This window comes from Sus scrofa, chromosome 10, assembly GCF_000003025.6.
Source record: "Sus scrofa isolate TJ Tabasco breed Duroc chromosome 10, Sscrofa11.1, whole genome shotgun sequence".
Taxonomy (NCBI): domain Eukaryota; kingdom Metazoa; phylum Chordata; class Mammalia; order Artiodactyla; family Suidae; genus Sus; species Sus scrofa.
Window position 1 is genome coordinate 35,614,474 of NC_010452.4, and position 16,189 is coordinate 35,630,662.

The 16,189-nt window shown below is 43.9% G+C and overlaps 1 protein-coding gene across 1 annotated transcript; it reads left to right on the forward strand.

Moving 5' to 3' along the window:
* Nucleotides 2,411-12,755, forward strand: LOC110255599 (nuclear envelope pore membrane protein POM 121C-like). Its single transcript, XM_021064276.1, is given in 9 exon segments — nt 2,411-2,454; nt 8,777-8,838; nt 9,191-9,315; nt 9,318-9,458; nt 9,461-9,497; nt 9,500-9,666; nt 9,669-11,141; nt 11,144-12,669; nt 12,671-12,755. Coding segments are annotated over 9 exon segments (3,660 nt in total).

The following is a 16,189-nucleotide window of genomic DNA, read 5'->3' on the forward strand; positions in this document are numbered from 1 at the left end:
TATGCCACTTTCTACAATGCTTTTTTTCTCCTCCATTTATAGCAACAATGTAACAGCAACAGGATAGTGAGAGTTAGTGGTTCTTAAGGCATGCACATGTCATAGCTTGCTGTGAAATCTCTTGATTATTTGCTAAGTGGCTGTTCTTTGGATTGTCTATCATTAGCTGTAGGTAGTTTATTATTACATTAAACCACCTGAGCTGGTAGCTTATTCTCAACATTCCCTTTTTCTTGATTCTCAACTGCTATCGTGTAGATTGTTCTCTCATTCTATTTAAATGCTCCTTATTAGTTTGGAAAGTAAATCTTTTTAATGTTATCTAGAATTAATCTCATTTTCTCTTTGTCATATAGAATTATCTCCCATTCCCACCTTCTTAAAATTCTGTATTTGTTACTGGGTGCAAGTCCATATGTCTGATGCACAGTGAGGCCAAACAGTACTGAAATGCCAGACTTTGGAGCAGAGACAAGTTTATTGTTGGGCCATGCAAGGAGATGGGTGACTCATGTCCAAAAAAGACCCAAACCATTTTTTTTTTTTTAAGGGCTGCGCCTGTGGCATATGGAGGTTCCCAGGCTAGGGGTAGAATCGGAGCTGAAGCTGCTGGCCTATGCCACAGCTACAGCAATGCCAGATCCGAACTGCGTCTGTGACCTACTCCACAGCTCACAGCAAGGGTGGATCCTTAACCCATTGAGTGAGGCCAGGGATTGAACCTGCATCCTCATGGATGCTAGTCAGATTTATTTATGGTGAGCCAGGATGGGAAATCCAAGACCCAAACTCTTCTGAAAGCTTTCAAAAAAGCCCTTTTAAAGGCAAGGTAAGGGAGGGGTGTAGTTAGTTTTGCAAATTTCTTGGTGTTGGATCCTTTGTTCTTAAAGCTGTCCATGTAGGTCAGGTCAGGATGTTCCTGTAAACCTTAAACAAATGTTGTTCTCTGTTCTGCAACTCTTTATCTAAAAATGTAACACTCTTAAAATTCTTACCAATGGATCATTGAAGAAATCAAAGAGAAAGTCAAAAGATTCCTAGAGGCAAATGACAATGAAGATACACAACCCAAAACCTTTGAGACAAAACAAAAATAGTTCTGAGAGGAAAGTTTATAGCAATACAATTTTATCTCAGGAAAGAAGAAAAACCTTACACCTAAACCAACTAGAGAAGGAAGAACAAAGCCCAAAATTACTAGAAGAAAATAAATCATAAAAATCAGAGCAAAAATGAACAGAGACAAAGGAAACAATAGAAAAGATCAATGAACTCAAAAGTTGGTTCTTTGAAAAGATCAACAAAATTGATAAAACTTTAGCAAGACTCATCAAGAAAAAAACAGGGCTCAAATCAATAAAATCAGAAACAAAAAATGGAGAAATCACACCTGACCCCAAAGAAATACAAAAGACCATAAAAGACTACTATAAGCAACTAATTTCCAATAAAATGGACACCCTAGAAGAAATGGACAGATATATACAAAGGGACAACTTACCAAGACTGAATCAGGAATAAACTGAAAATATGAATAGACCAAGCATAAATACTGAAATTGAAAATGTAATTTAAAAATTTCAAAAAGCAAAAGTCGTCCAGTACCTGATGGCTATGCTGGCATATTTTCTCAAACATTCAGAGAAGAGTTTATACCTATTCTTCTGAAAATATTTCAAAAAATAGCAGGGTAAGGAACACTCCTAAGCTCATTCTGTGAGGGCACCATCACACTGATAACAAAACCAAATGTACCACAAAATAAAGAGAAAATTACAAGCCAATATCACTGATGAACATAGATGCAAAAACCCTCAACAAAATATTGGCAGGCCAAATCCAAATATATGTTAAAAGGATCATACACCATGATCAAGTGGGGATTATCCCAGAGATTCAAGGATTTGTGTGTCATTCTGTGTCACCCACTGAAATTGTCTTTCTGTTGACCTGTAACTCTCAAATCTATCTTCCTAAACCTGAGTGAATGTTTTTTAAATGCAAGTGACACCAAATGGATGTAGTTTCCATAAGCTATAGTATAAACATCTTTTTTTCTTCTATTAATTTTTTAAAAAATAATCTTGCTCAGTTCACTTTGACAAAATTGAAGTAGCTTGGATTTTTAATTCATGCCATGTTCTCAGTTTTCTCATTTTGTGCATTATTTCTCTTTTAAAAATCCTCTAGATCTGAATCAATGGTCTGTATAGTTTACTCTTAAGCTCAGGTGTTCTTTCCTTTAGAAAAAGTTTTATGATCAGAAGCCCTGCCCCAACCATTATGGAATAGATTAGAATGGGTTAAATAGCTCTCCTTCATGTTCTTCTATAAAGTCATACAATCTGGGGATAAAGGCAGATTTTATTCTTTCCTAGTTAATGTTCCATTTATTAATTTTCCCCTTAACATGTTGTCCCGCGAGATGCTCCAGTACAATGCTGAGTGCAAGTGGTAAGAGTGGTAAGGTCTTTTTCCTGATCTTAAGGATAAAGTATTTGGCCTCTCATCATTAAATATGATTTTAACTCTAGCTTTCCCATATTCTGTTCCACATATTTTCATATCTCTATGTTTAGTTTATGGAGAATTTTCATCATAAATCAGTGCTCGATTTTGTCAAATGTTTTATTTTCAACTCAGTTCTTTGTAATTTTTTTTTTTAACAGCATTCATGGACATTGATTTTTCCATGGTCACTTCCAAATAGTATCAACGCCTTAGGCAGGACCATGGAGCTGGTTTGGAGTGGGTTAAGGTGGGAGGTGTGTCTAACAAAAGTGGTAGCAACACTTTTCACAAGGATCGGGAAGATTTTCTCTAAAGACTACTTCTAAATGTCTTTTTTGACTTTAGTGCAGTATGTCTTTAGCACAAATGATTTAAATATTCATTGTTGACAGTTTTGCCAAATCCATTGTTGTTTTGGGGAGAAGAGAGATTGTCGGGTTCTTCACACAGCCATTCTGGGAGTCTTTGGAAAAGCTGGCTCTTGTGGGATAAAAGGAAAGTTTCAGTTTGTATTTCTTTCAATGGAAATTTTATTTTTGAGGAAATTGTGAAAATATTAAAAGAAATTTCCCAAGTAATGTAATCATTTCAGACTCTAATGTTATTTTCTAGGTAATGTAATGTGAAGTCTGTAACATTAAAGTTCACTCTCCACACCCATGAAGTATAGTTAAATGGTCTTATGTGACACAGTGCCTTGGTCATTGTTATCCTTGTAGTATAGTCCATGTCTTTTAAAATTTTCAAATAAAATGTATCATCTTTAGGGAGATCCTGTTGTGACTCGATCTGATGTTGTCTCTGAAGTTGCGGGTTTGATCCCCTGCCTGGTTCAGTGGGTTAAGGATCTGGTGTTGCTGCAAACTCTGGCCTAGGTTGCAGATATGGCTCAGACAGGTGTTGCCATGGCTGTGGTGTAGGCCTGCAGCTCCAGTCCAATTCCTGGACTGGGAAAAATATCACTTATAAATATGAAATAATCATATCCATATCTCACTTATAGAAGTTGTTGAGGCTTTGAGATTATATATATATGTGTGTGTGTGTGTGTTGACTGATTTACTGGTGTATATTCAATAGTGAATTTTGCTTTAATTATTTTTAAAGTTTATGACTATATTTCTTATGTTTTATTTGGGGGCATATAATTGACATGTAACATGGTGTATATTTAAAGTGTACAGCCTATTGATGTCATACATTCATATATTGCCAATACTGTTACCACTTTAGTATTAGCTAACACCTCCATCACATCACATGGTTATTATTTTTTTTTTTTTTGTGGTGAGGTTTAACTAGTCTCTTACAACTTTGAATAATGTACTGCCATAATATTAAGTATATCCAGAATGCTGATCACTGAAGATCTAGAGGGTTTATTCATCTTATAATTGCAAGTGTATACCCTTTGACCAACATTTTTCCAATTCTCCTGCTCCTCAGTCCCTGGTAACTACCATTCTCTGTTTCTGCAGTTTAAGTATTTTTTAGAGTCCATATATAGGTGATATCAGGCAATATTTATCTTTCTCTGTGTGACCTACCTCATTTAGCATAATAATCTCCAGATCCATCAGTGTTGTTGCCACTGGCAGGATTTTCTTCTTTCTCATGTCTGAATGATGTTCTTTTGTGTTGAATATACACCATCTTTTTATTCATTCCTCCATTGATGGCCCTTGGGTTGTTTCCATATCTTAGCTATTTTGAATAATGCTGCAATAAACATGAAGTGAAGATATCTCTTTAATGTTCTGTTTCATTTCCTTTAGATATATACCCAGAGATAGGATTTCAGGGTTGTTTGGTAGTTTTATTTTTAATATTTTGTGGAGCATCCATACTGTCCTCTAAAGTGGATGAATCCCCTTCCATTCCATCCCCAGCAGTGTACAAGGGTTCGCTTTTCTCCACATCTTCACCAAAAATAATATCTTTGTTTTGACAATAGCCATTCTCACCTTCAACAGGTGTGAGGTGATACATCATTGTGGTTTGGATTTTCATTTCCCTGATGATTAATGGTTTTGTGAATCTTTGAATGTAATTGTTGGCCATTTTCATGACTTCTTTGGAAAAATGTCTATTCAGGAAGTTCCCCAGGGCAGAGGGTTAAGAATCCAGTGTTGCCACAGCTGAGGGGTAGGCCACAACTATGACACAGGTTAGATCTTTGGCGCAGGAACCTCCACAGGCTGTTGGGGTGCCAGGAAAAAAAAAAGCAATATTGTGCCATTTCTTGATCTAAGACTGAAGAGGCTGGCATGCTTCCATTCTCTCTCAGAGCCTACAATGAGAATTGCCATGAGAACATACCCAAACTACTTTGCTGGAATATGCCAGATCATCTGGAGCAGAGAGAGACTGTCTTATTTGAGTCCTTCATAGTTCAACTAGACAGCAGCTAAGCTAAGTCTTAACTGCAGCTAAGTCTTAACTGCAGCTAAGTCTTAACTGCAGATACATCAGCTGAGCTTGGCTTACATCAGTAAAACTATCCAGCTGACCCAGGGACGTGTAAGACATATTGAAATGCTTATTAAAAAAATATCGAGGAGTTCCTTCCATGTAAAATGGTTTAAGAACCCGACTGCAGTGGATTGGGTTCATGCAGAGGTGTGGGTTCAGTCCCCAGGCTGGGGCAGTGGATTAAAGGATCCAATGTTGCTACAGCTGTGGCTTAGGTCGTAGCTGTGTCTCAGATTTAGTCTCTGGCCTGAGAACATCCACATGCTACTGGTGTAGCCATTAAATTTTTACAAAAATATCTGTTAGTTCCTCAGACCATTTTTAAAGTTGGATTCTTTGATTTTATTATTGTTGTTGAATTTTATGAGTTATTTACATAGTTTGGATACCTCTAACTCTTTATCCAGTGTGTGGTTTGCAAATACTCTTCTCCCACTTTGTATTGGCATTTTTATTTCGTTGCTTGTCCCTTCAGCTATGCAGAGCTTTTGCATTTGATGCTATTTCACTTATTTCTTTTTCTTCTTATTGGTTGTGCATTTTGGTGTTATTATCAAGGAGTCATTGGCAAGATCCACATAAAGAAGCTTTTTTCTTATGCTTCCTTCTAGGAGTTTCACGTTTCATGGTTTATGTTGAAGTCTTTAATCTGTTTTAATTTGATTGTTGTGAATAGGGTGAAATAGGGATCTGACTCCCTTTTTCTGTATGTGGTTATCCATTTTTCCTAGTATCATGTACTGAAGAGATTCTCCTTTACCCATGGAGTGTTCTTAAATTTCTTATCAAATATTCATTGACTGCATATCCAGGGGTTGATTTCTGAGCTTTCTATTTTGTTCCTATCTTATTCTGTTTTGCTTGATCTTTGTATCTATGTTAATGCAAGTTCCACACTGTTTTAATTACTACAGATTTGTAATATATTTTGAAATCAGAAAGTGTGATGCCTCCAGCTTTGTTTTTCTTTCTCAGGATTGGTTTGATCAGCAAGGATCCTTTGTGGTTCCATACAAATTTAGGACCACTTTTTTCTATTTATGTGAAAAATAAATAGAAAATGTCATCAAAATTGTGATAGGAATTATATTGACTCTATAGTTGCCTTTGCATAATACTGACATTTTCACAATAGTAGTTCCTCTGCTCTTTCCATTTCTTTGTCTTCTGCTGCTGCTTCTTTTTTTTTTAGGGCTTCACCACCAGCATATGGAATTTCCCAGGCTGGGGGTCAAACTGGAATTGCAGCTGCCAGCACACACAGCAGCCACAGCAACACAGATCCATCTAAGCAGCATCTCTGCTATAGCTTGTGGCAATGCTGGATCTTTAACCTCCTGAACAAAGCCAGGAATCAAACCTGCATCCCCCTGGATACTATTCAGGTTCTGAATCTGCTGAGCCACAATGGGAATTCTAATCCATGAACAGAGTTTTTCTGTTTATGTCATTTTCTTTTTTTTTTAATTAATGTCTTATATTTATCACTGTACAGATTATTGATTTCCTTGGTTAAGCTTATTCCTCTCTTGTTTTTAATGCTATTTTGTTGCTATTTTAATACCTTTATTGTTTACTGCTCTTGTGAATAAGATTGTTTCTTTCTTTTTCACATTTCCTTGATAGTGTATAGAAGTGCAGCTGATTTTTTTTGTGTTGATTTTATATCCTACAACTTTACTTGCTTCATTGATTAATTGCAACAGTTTTTGTTGTTGTTGTTGTTGAGTCTTTAGGATTTTCTATATATAAGAACATATTATCTGTAAATAAAGACAATATTACTTCTTTCTTTATGATTGGGATGTCTTTATTTCTTTATCTTGCCTGACTGCTCTGGCTAGAATTCCTAGTACTGTGTTGAGTAAGAGTGGTGATAGCAGGCACTCTGATCTTGTTCTCCTTAGAGTAAGAGATTTCTAACTTCGCCGTAGAGTATGAAATGAATTGTGGGTGTGGGTATATGACCTTCAGTGTGTTGAAGTTTGTTACTTCTGTCTCCACGTTGAGTACTCGTATCATGAAAGTGTGTTGTATTTTTCAAATGTTGTTTTTTCTCCAGTGAGGACCAAATGACTTTTATCTTTAATTCTATTTATGTAGCATCACATTTATTAGCATGCTTGTGTTAAACCATAGTTACATCCAGGATATAAATCACATTTACTCATGGTGTATGATCCTTTTAACAGGCTTTTGAATTTGTTTTGCTAACATATTGTTGAGTATTATTGCATCTCTGTTTATCAGGAATATTGATTGATACTTCTCTAGTAGTGTGCTTATCTCCTTTTGTATTAGAGTAATGCTGGAGTTGGAAAATGAGTTGGAAAATGTCCTTTTCTCTTCCTTTTTTGGGAAGAGTTTGAGAAGGATTGGTATTAATCTTCTTTCAATAATTGAAAGAATTCACCAGTGAAAACATCTGGTCCTGAATTTTTCTGTATTGGAGATTTTTCATTACTGAGTCAGTCACCTTATTTTTTATTGGATTTTTATGATTTAATGTTGATAAGGTGTATGTTACTAGGGATATATCCATTTCGTCTTTGTCATCCAAATCGTAGGCGTTTTATTGTTCATAATACTCACTTATGATCCTTCGTTTTCCTCTAGTGTCTCCTCTTTCATTTCTAATTTTTTTGAATTTTATTTTTCTTAGTCTAAAGTTATTTTTAATTATAATTGATTTGTAATGTTGTGTCAGTTTCTTCTCTACAGCATAGTGACCCAGATATGTGTGTGTGTGTTTATACACACACACAAACACACACACATACACATACACATTCTGTTTCTCAAACATTCTTCCATCATGTTCTATCCCAAGAGATTAGACATAGTTCCCTATGCTATCAATACAAACTCATTGCTTATCCATTCTAAATGTAGTAGTTTGCATTTCCCAACCCCAAAATCCCCAAGTATTCCACTCCCTTCCCACAACCCGCCTGGCAACCACAAGTCTGTTCAAAGTGTCTGTGAGAGTGTTTCTCTTTAATATATAGGTTCATTCGTGCTGTATTTGAGATAAATTTTTGTCATTATATTTATCCTTCCAAGCAGTTCTTTTTCTGCTTTTGTTGTTGTTGTTGTTTGATTGGTTGGTTGGTTATGGCTGTCTCGTTGTATTTCATTTTTTCCCATGTTGATCTTTTATATTTCCTTCCTTCCTTTCTAACTTTGGGCTTAGCTTGTTCCTCTTTCTAATTTCTTAAAAGAAACTTCAAAGAATTGAAATGTTCAGTTATGTAATTGATATTTTTTCTTTTTCTTTCTTTTCTTTTCTTTTCTTTTCTTTTCTTTTCTTTTCTTTTCTTTTTTTAAACTTTTTAGAGCCACACCCTCGGCATGTGGAGGATCCCAGGCTAGGGGTACAGTTGGAGCTATAGCTGCCAGCCTACACCACAGCCAAAGCAATGCCAGATCCGAGCCATATCTGTGACCTATGCCATGGCTCACGGCAACATGGGATCCTTAACCCACCGAGTGAGGCCAGGGATTGAATGTGCAAAGTCATGGTTCCTAGTCGGAATTGTATCCACTGTTCCATGACGGGAACCCCAAGATGTTTTTTCTAAGCATTTGCTCGTATCAATATACAATTGCCTCTAGGAACTGCTTTTGTAGCATCCTCTATGTTTTGGTATATTGCGTTTCTGTTTTCATTTGTTTGGAGATTATTTTGTTGTAAATCTTTGGATTTCTTATTGACCCATTGGTAATTCCGAGTTGTGTTGTTTAGTTTCTGTATGTTTGTAAACTTTCCAGAATTCCTCTTATTGTTTGTTAGTGTCTTATCCATCATCATGTTACTTAGGTCTATTTCAGATTTGGAAAGTGTTGTACAATCAAGTACAGTACATCCCACTGAGGTTCCCCTTTTGTCTTCATCGATAGCCTCATCCCCTGCCTGTGTAGCATTATCCTAAAGTTGACATTCTCCAAGCATTTTTATGATATAGGTATATGTGTCTGTATCTTACCTATGTGATTATTTTCACTCAAGTATATCTGGCGCATGCACATTTGTTTTGGGGGTTTTATTTTTGACTGTTTGTTATTATTATTTATTCTGGGGCTACCCTTGCTGCGGAGTCGCGGTGTCTGCAGCAGCTGCGGTGACTGCAGGAGGCAACCTGTGGAGCGGAGGTTGATAGCTAGTGTTAGGGACCTTGGGTCTGTGGGCTGGTGCTGCCACGGGCAGGGGCAGCGCTGCTGGGCCTGTGGCTGCTGGGCCTCGTGCTGTACTTGGTGCCCGCGGGGGTGGCGGTTACGCTGGCCTGGCTAGCTGTGGGTGCGACCGCGGTCTGGTGGGGCCTGCGCCGCGAGCCCCCCGAGGTTCACGCGCCTTCCGAACCTCGCTGGTTCTGAAGGCGCGCTGCCATGGAACACTGCTCACCTTGCCTCCGGCGTAGTCAGCAGTAAACGGAAGTCTCCTAGAGCCTCCGCGCCTCTTCCAAGGACTTGGACCCGCGCTCATCTGTTCCTCATGGGCAACTACCTAGGCAAGCCCGCCCCCCGCAGCCTGCCTCCACCTCGGAGGCCAGGGACCTGCGGGAGAGGCCTGGCCGCCTCCCGCCCACCCGCCCCACGCCGCCGCCGCCAGCTCCATCAGACCATACCCCCGGGGTTCATACTCACCCCTCCCTACCCACTCCTCTTCCCCGACCCTCTAGGAGGATGGCCCTCCGGGTTGTGGCCCTGTAGCACATCGGTTTGTAATACCACCTCGAAGGAGATACCCAATCCAGCAGGCCCAGTATGCCTCGCTGGGGGTCCTTCCCACGGTGTGCTGGAATAGTTGTCACAGGAAGACTGTGCTCTCTGCTCGCAATTCCAAAGTGGTGTGCAGCCCAGTGAGAGTGAGGATTGCTCCTCCGGATAGCAAGTGGATTCGTCCCCTGCTATCAGAGCAGAGTAGCAGCTCAACCGTGTCCTCCCCATCAGCTAGTGCCCCAGACCCATGTGCAAAGGAGACTGTGCTGAGTGCCCTCAGAGCGAGGAAGAAAAGGACGGTGAAGGAGGAAGACCAAATACTGGCTGATGGCCAGGAAGAAAAGAGAAGGCGCCAGGACAGCAGTGGACGTGGACATTCAGCATTTGAGCCGCTGGCGGCCAATGGAATCCCTGCCTCTTTTGTGCCTAAGCCTGGGTCTCTGAAGAGAGGTCTCAGTCCCCAGAGCTCAGATGCCCACTTAAATAAGAGGTCACGCACCTCTTCTCTGAGCTCCTTGGCCAGCACGTACTCAGGCGGCATGCCCATCTCCAGGCGCAATGCCATCACCAGTTCTTACAGTTCTACTGGAGGTCTCTCTCAGCTGCGGAAGAGGAGTGGTCCTAGGTCATCCCCCTTCTCCAGGCCAGCTTCGTCCTGCTCCCAGGCTCTAGCGAGGCCAGCAAAGAAAATAAGAGAAGAGGAACTTTCTCATCATTCTGCTTCTTCAACTGCATTCACAACAGACAAGGAGTCCCGGGGAGCAGAAGTTGCCGATACCACCACAAGGGAGAAACAGGACTCGTGGAGTTCTCCACCAACACCTGGCAGCTCAGGGCAGCGTAAGCGGAAGGTGCAGCTGCTGCGGTCCTGGCGAGGGGAGCAGCTGACCTTGCCTCCACCTCCCCAGCTTGGGTATTCAGTCACTGCGGAAGACTTAGACTTGGAAAAGAAAGCTTTGTCACAATGGTTCAGCGAGATCTTGGAGGATAAGACTGATACTGCCTTGAGCGCTGTCCCTGAGAACCCACCTACCAGTCAGCCTCCGGTCTCTTTCAGCCTGCCTACTGCTGGGACTCCTGCCACCGAAACCTCCCTCCCAGCCCCAAGCCCTAGCCCACTGTTGAAGAGCTTGAAGAAGCAGCAGGATTCCCCAGGCCTACCATCGCCCCCCATGTCTGCTGGCATGGCAAGCCCTGTGGCCCATTCGCCTCCGAAGACACCCAGCCCTCTGGCCCCTCTTGGCTCTTCACAGTCAGGGCCTCTTGCGGGCACCTCCTCGGACTGCAAACCTACAGCCGTTTTCTGTGGCGGCACCCTTACCCCCGCTTCTTCCACAGGACCAGTCACTGACACCAAGTCACCTCCAGCCCCTGAGGCTGAGACATCTGCCAACTCCCAAGCCTTGTCGGCCCCCCTCCCCCTCCCAAGCAGAACATTCCTTGTGGAATGCTGGGCACCTCACCTGCTAAGCCTCCTGCCTCTGCAGCTCCTGCTGTGTCTTCACCATCTCCCGTGCTCGATCCCATTTTTTGGCCCCCTCCTAAAAGCAAGAACGAGGGCCCCTTGCCCTCTAGCCCTTCCAAGGTCCAAGCCACCACATCTTCCAGCTCAGCCCTCCCCGCAAGTACCTGCAGCCCGTCCCGCACTTTTAAACCTGGCTTTCACACCAGGGAGGCCCCTGCATCTGTGCCCATAGTAACTCCCTTCTTCAAGCAGGCAGCTCCTCCAGCCAGTGCTATGAGCGCCCCTCTCTTCCCTGGCCAGACCCGTGCCACCTCTGCAGTGGCTGCTGCGACCACAGCTGGCACCTCCGTAGACTCTGCTCTGAAGCCCGTGTTCAGCTTCCGTGTGAGCAGCGTGACTAGCACCACCGCTTCCACCTCCCAACCCGTCCTCTTTGGGACTCCCTCTGCCTCTGGTGGCAGCTTCACAAACCCAGCTGTGGGTTCCAGCTCCATAGTCCAGCTTGGTAAGCCTCCCACCATGCCTCCTTCAAGAGCAGTCACCAGCTTTGGCCAGTCCCTTCCCGGTGCCCCTCAGGCAGTGGCCAGCAGCAGCAGCAGCAGCAGCAGCAGCAGCAGCAGCAGCAGCAGCTCTACCACTGCTGGCTTTAGTGATTTGGGCAGCAGCCTTCCAGCCTCTGCCCCAGCCACCACCAGCCAGGCCACGCTGACATTCAGTAGCACCCCCCGCCCAGCCATCAGCGTTCCCTTTGGCTCAAGTGCCAAGCCCTCTCTGTCATCGTATCCAGGATCCAACGCCCAGCCCAGGTTTGGGGCCACTGATGGGCAGCAGCAGTGGGCTGCCAAGCCATCCCTTGTCCCCAGCTTGTGCAGCTCCTTCACGTTGGGAAACTCTGCAGCCCCCGCCCCGACTGCCACTCCAGCCGCAGCCCAGCCAGCCTTTGGCAGCACCACACAGTCCACTCTTGGTGGCCTGAAAGCCACAGCCTCTGCCTCGGGCACCCTTGCCGGCCCCCAGCCAGCCTTTGGCAGCACCACAGCCGTTTTCTCCTTTGGTGCAGCCACCACCTCTGGCTTTGGAGCTACAGCCCAGACCACCGGCAGTGGGGCCAGTCGCTCCAGTAGCACGACACCATCTCCCTTCACATTTGGGGGATGGGCAGCCCCACCCTCTGGCAGCAGAGGCTTTGGGCTCAGTGTGGCTTCGCCAGGCTCCAGCTCTGCCTCAGGAGCCTTTGGCTCCGGAGCAGGACAGAGTGGGACCGCTGGCAGCACGACTCCTTTTGTGGGAGGCTTGAGTCAGAAGAGCCTGGGTGCACCCAGCCAGAACACATCCTTTGGCCTCAATGTGGCCTGCACTGCAGAGAGCCAACCTGTGTTTGGAGGTGCCTCCACGCCCACCTTTGGTCAGAGCACCCCTGGCCCTGGGGTGGGCACATCAGGCAGCAGCCTCTCCTTTGGGGCGTCCTCAACACCCATCCAGGGCTTTGTTAGAAAAGGACCTTCCTTTTTCCATTGGTGCGGGACNCAAGCCCCCAGGGGCTTGGCAACAGCTACAGGCCCGGAGGCAGCACACTAGCAAGAAGTAGCCCCTGGCCCTTACCCCCCCTCCCACTCCCCTTTACCCGTCCTGCCAACAACTGGACCTTGGCACCTGCCAGAAAGTGCCTCTCACCTTCTAGTTCCATGAAGCTGAGATCTCTGAACCAGTCCTGCTTCAGCCATGGGGCGGGGAGGAGGAGTGGCAGGTGCAGAGGCTGCTCCCTGTCTTGCAGGAAGCCGAAGGCCCAGGCCTTGGGGGGATGGGAAGGCAGGAAGGGTGGCCGGGCCGAAGCCTGTGACCTTACTTGAACAGTTGCACTGGTGAGGCTGGCGAGAACTGAAGAAACGGCTGAACATATCGCCTGCTTCCTTCCCTGAGGCTCGCGTGGTATATACGCTTAGTGAGGCAGCTCCCTTGCCAGCGTTTCCCTGAGAGCCAGCTCTGCTGGAGAGTGGCAGGTAGAGACCTCACCCCTTGCATCTCTGATATGCATTTGATGGGCTTGGGGGAAGCGCTTATCCCTATAGCTTTACCTTGCTTGGCTTGGCTATGCAAGGTGCGTCTCCCCATCTTGTCCCATTAGAGGACTCAGGGTCTCCATTCCTGCTGCTTTGTCTGTCACCGACTGCTTGCAGGATCAATTCCTTTTGAAATGATCCTGAGTCTAGCTTTGCCTTGGATACCCCAGTGGGTGCTGCTCCTCAAGTCGGAGCCTCTGTTTCATCGCCAACCCTCTCTGCCAGTTTGGCCCCCACGAGCTTGGTGGCTCAGGACTGTTAGCCTGGCAGATGGAGGGGTGACCTGTCACTCTGGGAGAGGGAAGCTCTTGGAACAGGCAGGATGCCCACCACTGCTTTCAGCTGCCTCCTTGTCCACCTTCCCTGTTGGCCTCACTGGACTTATCTACCTCCCCGGGATCACATGTTTAAGCCTTATTCTGTATTACTTTATCGGATGCTCATGTCCATTGCTCTTAGAGTCGAGATTGATGGAATAATTGAATTGTATGAGTGGCGGCACGTTGGTAATGCTGGACGGAACTGTTTAAGTTTCTGGGGCCTCGCTATTTGAATGTGGAAAGTAGCACCACTTGATGGCTCCAAGTGCTGAGTCTTGACTTTTCAGTTGGTGTTTTGACCTTCAGGGCTGGCGGCCTAGGTGGATGGGGCCACTTTTTTTCTTTGCCCATCTACCTAACCTCACGGCAGGCTAGATCACCCATCGTATAAGTTAGAAAGCGTTTAAGTAATAAGCAACATTTTAAAACCGTATCTTACTCCCCCCGCCCCTTCCTTTCTTCTTCCTTTTTTCCAAAACCACGTACCCCAGGCCCAAGAGCCTGGCTGCCACGCCTATCCTCTTTGGGAGAAGCATGAGTGCGTGTGTCGAAGTGAAAAGAAAAACATCCTTAAACATTTCCAACCAGATAAAATAGTTATTTTTGTGTTTAAGCTAAATTGCCTTTTAAATTCCTTCAAGCTTGGTTCACTGAGGTGGTTAGGTATAAATGCTATAGACTAGAAATTAGCTGTATAGTTCAGTAATGCCTGTGTGAAGAAGAGGCTCAAATGCTGTCCCAGGCAGCCTTTCCGAGGGCCTGGAGCTTCTGCTGGAAGCACAAAATGTAACTCTTATTTTATAAATGTGACGGAGGTGTAAGGAGTCCCCCTGCCCTTTTTGACTGAGGGTGACTGTCTGCTGGCAGGGGACTGTGCCCCCCACCCCCCTGGAGAGCTCGACTCCTGGCTGTTGTGTGTGGAGCTGAGGAGGGACCTGAACCTGGAACATCTGCCAGGACGAGAGGGGGGTGGGGCACAGGCCTAGAAATCAGGCTTCTGCCTATACCTTACATAAGGCAGACCCTCTCAGGTTAGTCCTCTGAGCTAGCTTGCCTCAGTTCCCCAGGCAGGACCCTTGGTCCAGGAACCCCCAGGAGACCAAAATATTATTCTGCTCTTCTGAGGATTGCAAGGAAATACGGGAAAAAAGGTTTCTCCTCAAAAGGTACAACCAGTCTGACTTTCAGCTACAGTGTGAGCCTCATTTTCAAATGTATACAGTGCTTCCAGTTCTTGAATACTTCTGCGTTACAAGAGCATGCGGCTTTGGACTACCTGTTGGCACTGTCCCCCCTACTAGACATTTTCAGAATTGGTACATGAGTTTACAATTTTTCCTTTTAGTATACTTTTGATTGCAAAATATGACTGTCATTGTTACCCTTTTATCCATTATCTTTGTCCTTATGGAATCATTCCTTTTTAATGTTTCCTTTAAGATTTTTGGTAATTTTGTGAGACAGCAGCAGTAAATGTATGTATGGAACCTGCCGTTTTTCGTTTGAAGACTGCTATTTAAAAATGTAACAAACGTATCTAGTTAATATTTTATACCGCTTAAATGTCTCAGTCCTTTTAGAAATAATATAAATAAAATGGTTTAATGTTGATATGAATGTTTCGTATTTATTTATTTTAGGATTCCATTTTACTCTTTTTTTTTTTTTTTTTTTTTTTCTTTTTGCTGCTTCCAGATCTCCTCCTGTGGCATATGGTGTTCCCAGTCTAGGGGGCTTGTTGGACCTGTAGCCGCCATCCTCTGCCAGAGCCACAGGAACTGCCAGCTCCAAGCCGAGTCTGTGACCTACACCACAGCTCACAGCAATGCTGGATCCTTAACTCACTGAGCAAGGCCAGAGATCACACCCGCAACCTCATGCTTCCTTGTCGGATTCCTTAACCACTGAGCCACGATGGGAAATCCTCCATATCACTATCTTCAACGCAAACATCAGTGATGGTTTATTAACTTTATATTTCATTATGGATTCATTTAATCACTCTGTTTATTAGTTTCTTTCCTTGCCGTTATTTCTGACCTCCCTCTGAATTTACTCTTCTTTCTTATTCTGTATTAATTTTTTAAATGAAGAGAACTGAGGGGTGACCTCTCCATAATGTTACTTCTGAAATGTGCATTTGTTCATTTTTGGAGATAGAATTCTCAAAAGAAGCTGTGCCTTTTGGGATCTTGTCATCTTACCGTTTTGGAATGCCTCGCCAGCTCAGATTTCTGTTGAGCCTCTGTTGAAGTTAGTGACCAGTATCCTAAATAGTACAAGGCACATGAGTAGGCCCTTACATTCAATATGTGCTATGCGATTTCATAGAATCCCATGTGGCAAAGAGATTGCTGGCTATGGGATGGCTGGAACCCATGACTTAATTCATACTTTGTCATTTGTTTGCTCCTGTGTTCATGGTATCAATCACTAGCTTATATTCAGTGTAATGAGAGGACCATGTCACTTCTGTGCCTCTTTGTTTTTTGTGGTGCTGCAATGCAGATACAATGGGGCTGAACCACTATACAGACTTTTAGGTCTTCCTCCAATAACTTCTTCTAACCTTCTTTTCTCCCCGATGAAGTTCTTTAAAATTTGGGAACCCGTATTAAACTGTGAACTTTGAACTCAGACAC